The sequence below is a fragment of the Conger conger genome, chromosome 2 (assembly GCF_963514075.1).
Source record: "Conger conger chromosome 2, fConCon1.1, whole genome shotgun sequence".
NCBI lineage: Eukaryota > Metazoa > Chordata > Actinopteri > Anguilliformes > Congridae > Conger > Conger conger.
The window spans coordinates 75,144,555-75,154,301 of NC_083761.1; the positions used below are offsets into that span (position 1 = coordinate 75,144,555).

Here is a 9,747-nt window from a genome sequence, read left to right on the forward strand (position 1 = left end):
TGGAGTGAAAACCTACAGGATGGGTACGGCAACTACACTACATCACAGATGTGAGCCAATCATTTTGCATTCCTGTGGAGAACATTAACTCAGATTGCATCAAAACAATTCAGCTCACTGTATCTCTGTGCAGCGTGGGGTACATGAACCTTTGCCCTGCCGTTAGCTGAGAGAAGGTTCTGAGCACGAAGCTTCTGCCCATGACGCCCCGTGGCAGTGACGCCACCATCACACGAAGCACAGACACTGTCCCTTTACGATGACGCAACCAGACTCAGTCACTAACCACATTCCCACAGTCGGGCCGGCCAAGTCCAGCCAAGGAGCTGGAGGGAGCCTGCGGCTAAAGCCTCTGCTGTGCCGGACAGCGCCGCTAGCTGTTAGCTTCGCAATCCCAGCGGAAGATGGATTTGCTGCAATACGCTAACAAGCGACCACGTTAGCCACACCCCTTTACCCAGCTGGCCCAATGAGGAGCCAGGTGATCAGAAGGGGCAGCAGCACAGGAGTGAAGCTGTGAGAAAAGTCACATCCAGTTTAATATTCAACCACTCAAACTTCTCCAATTTGAGGTGGAAACACCCAGCATGCACTGGGACCGAGGGTGAAAAGCAGCCAACGACCTGCGATGACCTAGAAAAAACACAAATTCCCCTGAACCTGCGTGTGTGTGTGACTGGGCCTACGTGTGTGTGAGTGTGTGTGTGAGAGAGAGAGTGAGCATGTGCCTGCATGACTGTGAAGGAGAGTGTGAGTGCGTGTGTGTGTGTGTGTGTGTTAGAGAGAGCGAGTGTGTGTGTCTGTGTGCGTGTGTACGTGTCTGTGTGTGTGAGAGTGTGTCTGTGAGAGAGAGAGAGTGAGCATGTGCCTGCATGACTGTGAAGGAGAGTGTGAGTGTGTGTGTGTGAGTGTGTGTGTGAGTGTGTGCGTGCGTGCGTGTGTGTGTGTGTGAGTTTGTGTGAGTGTGTGTGTGAGTGTGTGCGTGTGTGTGTGAGTGTGTGTGTGTGAGAGTGTGTGTGAGTGTGTGTGTGAGTGAGAGTGTGTGTGAGTGTGTGTGTGTATGTGTGAGTGTGTGAGAGTGTGTGTGAGTGTGTGCGTTTGTGTGAGTGTGTGTGTGTGTGAGTGTGTGTGTGTGTGTGTGGGTAATGACCTCCCCTGCTCTGTACAGGTAACTGAGGTCATGCTGCCCTGTGCAGCTCAGGTTCAACAGCCTCCTGAATGTGAATGAGAGGCAGATCCCTGCTGCACAGAAAACACCACCCATCAGCCAATCACACGCTGCACAGACAGAACAGCAGCCTCAATCAATTACAGAGTACAGAACACACACTCACATACATATACACACTCACACACATATACATACACACTCACACACATATACATACACTCACACACAGTAACAACATTCAAGCCAAGTCCAACCTGGATTCTTTTTAATTATTATTATTTATTTTCTTTTATATCCACTGTGAAGAACTTTATAAGTCGCTATATGGTTGCACATAAAAAGACTTCTTTACACAGGGATTTAGCAGACTCTCTTATCCAGAATGAATGACGCGCGCTCACATTCTCTATACGTAGAGTTCAACTCAGGCACCCTGCACAGGGGTACATGTGGCTGCGCCCCACCCACCGGGGGAAATGAACTGGCAACCTCTGGAGTTTGAAGTCCAGTTCTCTACCCACTGTACTACACGTACGCAAGGGAAGACACGGTGAAACGCTCTGCCAGCAGGAGCGGAAGTCAGCTGCACAGCCGCGATGGGATCGTACATATGATTTATTTGTTCCTCATGTTCAGAAATGTATGAAAAATGCTATTGTAAATATGTAAATTGATGATGGAGGGAGAGTGACAGATCAAAGCGGTCCTGTAAGTCCTGCGGGCTCCAGCCACCCCCCCCCCCCCACCCCCGCCTCAGAAGAGCATGACAGCTGTCTCACTGCCATCTTCTCAAAATGGGGGAGTTTGGGGGCGGTTGGTAGGGATGTACCCAGAGCATTACAAAGGTCAGTGAACTACAGGTCGGTAATCATCGATCTGCTTCTAATTCTGGCTTCGCAGATTTCCCCACCCCACCCCCCTCCCCGGAGCGAGAACACGGTGTTCTCATAACGTCTGAAACGGGAGCTAATTAGGAAAGGTAAACCTCTGGCTTAGCAGCGTCCACAAGATCATTTTCCCACCAGATCGCTTCACCTCTCCTTTTCACCGCAGCCGCACAAAGAGGTTTGCCGGTAACAAGCTGTTCAAACAATTACAATCAACTTTACTACTTTTTTTTTTTAAATGTTTGTTTACATGGGTGCTGTCTGTGTGTGTGAGTGAGTGGGGGGGCTGAGTACATGTGTGTCTCATGTATGTGCTACTCTTAATTGACTGTGATTTTTTGCCATTCATTGTTGTTTTTTTCTGAAAGCCAACAACAGTGAAGTACAAGTTGGACTAGGGGCCACACCACATAACCATAGCAAGAGATACATCCAGTGAACCGGTTGCTAAAATGACAGCCAACCACAGACACTGCTCCTGGGTGTCTCGCAATTCATCCCCATTTTACCCAACACCTAAGCCACCAATGGTCCTGTGTTAGCTGGGATGTTCTGTATTTCTGCCAAAAACAGTTTATCCTGTACTAGGAGCCCTTTGTTCCTTATTTTAGGCGGTCAGGAATAATCTGCCTAATTCTTTCCCAATTCATCCGCCCTCCCCCCACCCCCACCCCATACCCCCGTGAAAATACTGAATCAGGCCACCTTAGTGTGCGTCAGAGTAGTGTGTCCCATACTTAGATCAGAGAAAGTTTGGCAGGTGGTTCTCATATTTTTAGGTTGAGCTGTAGTCAGAATGCTTCTGTTAGTTGCAGGTTGATCGGTGGTCAGTACGGTTCTATTAGTTGCAGGTTGAACAGTGGTCAGTACGGTTCTAGTAGTTGCAGGTTGAACAGTGGTCAGTACGGTTCGATGAGTTGCAGGTTGAACGGTGGTCAGTACGGTTCTATTAGTTGCAGGTTGAATGGTGGCCAGTACGGTTCTATTAGTTGTAGGTTTATCGGTGGTCAATACGGTTCTATCAGTCGCAGGTTGAACGGTGGTCAGTACGGTTCTACTAGTTGCAGGTTGAACGGTGGTCAGTACGGTTCTGTTAGTTGCAGGTTGATCGGTGGTCAGTACGGTTCTATCAGTTGCAGGTTGAACGGTGGTCAGTACATTTCTACTAGTTGCAGGTTGAACGGTGGTCAGTACGGTTCTATGAGTTGCAGGTTGAACGGTGGTCAGTACGGTTCTAATAGTTGCAGGTTGAATGGTGGTCTCATCTTGGCAGATTGCCTAATTCCCCTTCCAAACAAATATAATTATTCATATTAATATGAATATGAATGAGTGTTTCATCAACTCGCACAGAACAGCCAGAGAACAGTGTGTTTCTCGCAAACAGAAAGAACCTTTGGAGCCAGGCGAGAGGAAAAGGAATTTGATCACCTCCCTGCTAAATATTGACCCTTAGTTGTTCTCAGTACCTGCTAACTAATGACCAGACAGTTTTCCTCGATCAATATTGTACAACCTTCAGACGCCATTTTGAAGTGGTGACTTCACTTATCCCGGTCGGCTGGGGCCTCTCTGTGCGGAGTTTGCATGTTCTCCCCGTGTTCGCGTGGGTTTCCTCTGGGTACTCCGGTTTCCTCCCACAGTCCAAAGACATGCAGGTTAGGTTGATTGGAGAGTCTAAATTGCCCATAGGTATGAGTGTGTGAGTGAATGGTGTGTGTGCCCTGTGATGGACAGGCGACCGGTCCAGGGTGTATTCCTGCCTTTCGCCCAATGTATGCTGGGATAGGCTCCAGCCCCCCTGCGACCCTGTTCAGGATAAGCGGGTTTGGATAATGAATGAATGAATGAATGACTTCACTTATTCTTGGGCGTCACGTTCAGACGTGAAGCACACTCGAATCCCATCTCCAGACACCCGTTTTTATTTGGACGTAGTACGTAGGTTGCACTGGATTTTTTTTATTTGCCATTTGAACTCATTGGCTTATTCTTCTAAAGCCAAAGTTTAAGCGATTTCACTTTGGAGGCAGCAGTCCTTTCACAGGAAACTAGGGTTGGGGACCCCAGCAGACCCTGCAAATCTCCAGGAGCCCTGTTCTACAGGGGGTAGGGGTTAAGTTTGAGTTTCTCAGTGCCACTGTGGCCCTAAGTGTGGTTTGTGCGGTTTTGGGTTTTCGAGTTTTGGGCAGGAGTTGTTTATGTTTATTTTTATTTTTTCTTGAGGCGACTCACCACGTTCCAGAAGAAGGGGTTGAAGACGACGGCGATGACTGCCACACAGAAGCGGGCGTCCCAGGGGTCCAGGTACTGCAGCACGGCGGCCATCACTGAGACGTCAACCTGCAACACAGGAGCACGCTGTTGGGTCTAGGGCCGAGGACATCGGGTGTGGTAAGAGCATGTGATACAAGGGGCCTGGTAAGAGGGTGTGGTAAGAGCGTGTGATACAAGGGGCCTGGTAAGAGGGTGTGATAAGAGCGTGTGATACAAGGGGCCTGGTAAGAGGGTGTGGTAAGAGCGTGTGATACAAGGGGCCTGGTAAGAGGGTGTGGTAAGAGCGTGTGATACAAGGGGCCTGGTAAGAGGGTGTGGTAAGAGCGTGTGATACAAGGGGCCTGGTAAGAGGGTGTGGTAAGAGCGTGTGATACAAGGGGCCTGGTAAGAGGGTGTGGTAAGAGCGTGTGATACAAGGGGCCTGGTAAGAGCGTGTGGTAAGAGCGTGTGATACAAGGGGCCTGGTAAGAGGGTGTGGTAGTAGGGGTGTGGTATTGGTGAATTCACCGCTCGTGTCAGAAGGCTGGATAAAAGGGCAACGCAATTAAGAGTCACTGCGACCATACCACGTTATAGCATGCTGGGAATAACCTGACTTTCAGCTTTGATGCTTTGGTCAGCTGTGACGCATTTATGGTCATCTCGCAAATCTCTCCCGAGTTTCCGACTCTAAATTATGACATTTATAGATGTTCAGTAGACCACTTCCCATTTGGAAGTCAGAACCTACCGACTTCCAAGATGTCACGTCATGAAGCACCATAATAGGCTGTGGTACAAGGGGTGGAGTTAAGAGATGTAGTAATTATTTGGAGTGGTGTAGCCATGATAAGATCTGCACAGCTGTGGGGCCTTTGAGCAAGGCCCTTAACCCTACATTGCTCCAGGGGGGACTGTCCCCGGCTTAGTCTAATCAAGTGTAAGCTGCTTTGGATAAAAGTGACAGCTAAATAACTAATTATTATTAATAGGGTGTGGTAATTGGCTGTGGCATAAGGGAAATTCCTGCTGGTTTTATGCCACTTAAATTATAATTTTTTCAAGTAGATGCTTGGAGGTGCATGTTGGTGCATTCTGATGACTAGATTTCAGCTGGAACACAGAGTCATTTTAGGGCAATTATTTCAGCAAGATTTTCATAATTTCTGCACTACAAAATAGACCTCTCCCACAAAATTCTGAGAATTTAGATATTCTGAGGTGCACACTGTGCAGTCCAGTGACTCGATTTCAGCTTGAGCAGATTGGAAATCTAGCCAGAGTTTTATAATTTCTACTCTACACAGTCAAACTGTTTTAAGAACACTTGAGCATAATAGAATACATAAGGTAAACGGTAAGTGGTTGGCATTTATATAGCGCCTTTATCCAAAGCACTGTACAATTGATGCTTCTCATTCACACATTCAAACACACACTCAGACACCAATGGCGATTGGCTGCCATGCAAGGCACCAGCTCGTCAGGAGCAATTATTTTATTCTTTGCTTTTAATGTCTCAAATTTCTATATGCATATGTTTTATTATTTTTATGTTTATTTTTATCCATCCATCCATCCATCCATTATCTTAACCCCCTTATCCTGAACAGGGTGGCAGGGGGGCTGGAGCCTATCCCAGCATACATTGGGCGAAAGGCAGGAATACACCCTGGACAGGTCGCCAGTCCATCGCAGGGCACACACACCATTCACTCACACACTCATACCTATGGGCAATTTAGACTCTCCAATCAGCCTAACCTACATGTCTTTGGACTGTGGGAGGAGACCGGAGTACCTGGAGGAAACCTATGCAAACACGGGGAGAACATGCAAACTCCGCACAGAGAGGCCCCGGCCGACGGGGATTTAAACCCAGGATCTCCTTGCTGTGAGGCGGCAGTGCTACCCACTGCACCATCCGTGCCGCCCATGTTTATTTTTATTTGTATTATTACTTGCTTACATGAGTTCATGTTTCTTTGTTTCTGGTTTCACACCTTGCTTACTTTCTATATGCTTATGGATTTTACTCCTTGCTTGCAATCTTTTTTTCTTTTTCTTTTTTTTTAAATAAATTTTATCCGATTTTTTCCCTTTTTCTCCCAATTTGGTAGCCAATTGGACCCCGTCTGATTCAATTAGAGCTAGTATTAGAAACACCGCCCACACCCCGTCCCTCGGCGGCCAACGGGAGAGCGACACGCCTTCTTCAAGCCGTCTCGCCTACCAAGTTGTAACCGTGATTCCGAGGCGCCCGAGGTGCTTGTTTTTTGTGTGGCGATCTACTAACCCTGCCAAGTCCCTCCCTCTGGAGCAGCGAGCCAATTATTGCTGCTCCACAATCTCATACGTCAAGTACAGATAATATCGTTTGAGGCTAGAAGTTGGCTAGCTTCTCTCACCTGATTAAAACACTTGTTACGATGATGGGGAATGAATATTCTTTTTTGCAAAGAAAATGGCCCATTTTTAATCAAATCAACTTGGGCATGGACAGTGCCCTGTTTGAGAGACCATGTGGTATAAAAGAACCAATCACAGTCAAGGTTACGCGACGCAGAGGCCAGAATTCACAATCCGATTGGTCGGTTTGCACCACGTTACCTTTCGTACAGACATGGCCGCACTGGAACAACAAATGAATATCAGTCAAAAATACATGAATCCATTTTTTTTGTTTGTTTTTTTTTTTTTTTAAATCTGAGTGAAATCAAAGACTTGAATCACTGCCTCTGATACTGTCTGAGAAAGCAGACTGTGGGACCACAGCTGACCAGCAGGGGGCACTAGTGAGGAATAGCACAAAAAGACCATGTAGCAGGCCCATTTGTACAGATAGCTGTGGGGCTTTCAACTCACAACCACAGTTTATAATTTTCTTGTTTGAAATTCAACTTATTTAACACAAAAACACATGCAACAGTTCCCACATCCATCAAGCTCTTTGCCTCCATCAAATGCTTCACCTTGGCACGGAACAAACACGAAGTAAATGCTGTCGTTTCCTAGACACGACATTTGGTTTTCCCCTACAATGCCACATACAAAACACACACACTCCTCTCAGCCAATTCACCCATTATAGGCTGTGGCAAGCTATGCTGCCATATCTTCTCTGCTTTGTGGTAAAAGCCTTTAAGGAGCTTATATTTACGTGACTTCACAACTAGCGCAAATAAATAAAATAAAAACTTTAGATGAAAAAAACCCGGGAAAAAGTAAATCCCTTAGCCAGGAAATGAGTTACTCTAGCATACGGTAAAGGCTGACCAACAAAACCTTCGCCACTGACCACATCATTGCAAGTTGGAACCAAACGCGGGAACAACTCTGAAGTCTGTAGTACATCACGACACATCCAAGCGCAAGAGAGCTGATTTGAGCACATTTATTGTCGCATCTCTGAAAAAACATTTAATCTCTTCCCTACGTTTGGCAGACTGTGTCCACGCGTTGAAATGCATTTTGCGTCTCAAATTGCACTTAAAAAAAACAAGACATGCACACGACCGAACAGCTTGTTCCAGTAAAGTTTATGTAAACCTCGATGGCGTTGCCCTGAGACCGGCGATTTGGCGTTGCTAGGCGCCGCACAGCCTTACTGAGTCTGTACAGGGACTGCGAGCTCGCACTACTGCGTCGCTGCACTTAACACGTGCCACACTATAATTAAACAGCACTGGCCATATCATACGCCACGTTATCTATTACAACAGTGTTGCCTGGTGTTAACGAAATTAAATTCACAGAAGAAAAAAAAAACATTCTGCTATCGAGTAATTATAAAACATGTCAGGCCAGTTCGTCGTAATTTTAAGATTTAGACCTTACAGTAAAATGCACAAAACAGCAAATGTGTGGATACCTTGCTATAATCCACGTTACTTAAGCCCCCGCAGCAATCCAACTGGAGGTTTCTTACAGACGCCGAATCACCGTTCATATAACACCAAAGACAGACCAAAATGAATAAAAAATAAATACGAGAGTGTTTCACAAATGCCACCTAATTCCGAGGAACTCCAAATAGCCTTTAGCTGTGATAAGTTCACATTCTGGCAGACATGACAGTTCACCTTTGGCCGTATACATTGCTGTGCATTGTGGGTAATGGTGTTCGGGGTTCTTCTCAACAGGCCTACAAATTCTTTAGTACAGTAGACGACGTCCGTCGTTTTATTTAACGGCGTGTGCTCAGTCTGATCAATAGAATGAAAATCTGAGACTGGACGGGGGAAAATGAACGATACACTCGTGGAAATACGCTACAAAGCGCATACGTTTTAAAGCATTTTGAGGCGTTCTTCGCTGTATCTGAGATCTTTACAAATTTGAATACTACACACTACTGCCCCCTTGCGTATTCGGCGATTTCTCTTCCACTTTGTTTGAAGGCGGGTTATCACTAATTAACTGGATCCGAGAAAACGCAAGTCCTCTCTTCCTTGTTGTATTGTCGACCTATCGGCGAAGTACCTGTGTAGAATTATGAAAGGACACAGATATGCCTTATACATTTTTAAGCGATGCATGATTAATGCAATTCAGAATTGCACAGCCATAATTGCACTGAAAGCTTTGTTGAAAGCAACATATAAATGAAAAAAATTAGAAAAAAAAAATTACATAACCCATTGTTTCCTCAACCGTTGGGGGCGGGGAGTTTCGTGAAATTATTGCGAGGTCGACAGGGCGCAATTGCCACATAAAGAGCACATACAAAGTATAATAGCGAAAAGGGTAGATTGCTCCCATTTCCACTCATCGATTTGCCTGCACTTTAGTTCGCATTGTTCTTGATGTTGTTGGATCAGAAGGTGCCTGCGCTTACAAATGCGTTTCGCATAATAGGCGTTGGAACCAGAGACTATACCCAAGGTAATTACTACCTGCGGTCTCTGCGGGCTTGTGTTGGCAGCCCTTATTTGTTGGTCGTGTAAACAATTAGCTACTTTTCTGTTTTATTGTATTATTTCAACTGTATTTTTTCATATCTCTGGCATTTTTACATTGTATTTGCACTTTGAATATCATAAATGAGAAGTGCTTCATCAAAAGAAAGCTTTTCAGGTGAGAATTTTGAGGCAGTGGGAGGAGCCTGGAGGCCTACTATCCCACAATAAAAATAAAATCTTTATGGTTTTCCCAGACATGTTGCATGTGCATTCTTTTATGAATCATTCTTGCATTCATAGTTTTTCAGTTAATTTTAATTTTAGACTGGATCGTTGCGACGAAGGCCACATTTGTTGTGCACTGTGTTTCTCCAGGACAGTGCGGTCACACGCCTACGTTCCCACACCTCCACGCACCTCCGTCACCACGGCGACGAGGGGGAAACAACTGAAAGCCCCCTCACTCTTGGCATTTGGGCCGTTGCCTGTGAGCCGGCCTCACTTAGGTGAGAAACAGGGTGTGACTAATCTG

General features: G+C 46.0%; 1 protein-coding gene across 3 annotated transcripts in view; it reads right to left on the bottom strand.

Moving 5' to 3' along the window:
• Positions 1 to 8,383, bottom strand: part of pemt (phosphatidylethanolamine N-methyltransferase) — a 55,534-nt gene extending 47,151 nt beyond the window's left edge. For 2 of the 3 annotated variants that reach the window (XM_061230994.1, XM_061230993.1), the window contains exons 1-2: positions 8,186 to 8,383; positions 4,294 to 4,401 (exon numbers count right to left, since the gene is read on the bottom strand). In XM_061230994.1, the coding sequence (XP_061086978.1) occupies positions 4,294 to 4,401; positions 8,186 to 8,263 (186 nt within the window). In that variant the 5' untranslated portion in view covers positions 8,264 to 8,383. The remainder of the gene's footprint in view (positions 1 to 4,293; positions 4,402 to 8,185) is intronic. The other variant, XM_061230995.1, reaches the window with a different exon arrangement.
• Positions 8,384 to 9,747: the final 1,364 nt, after the last annotated feature.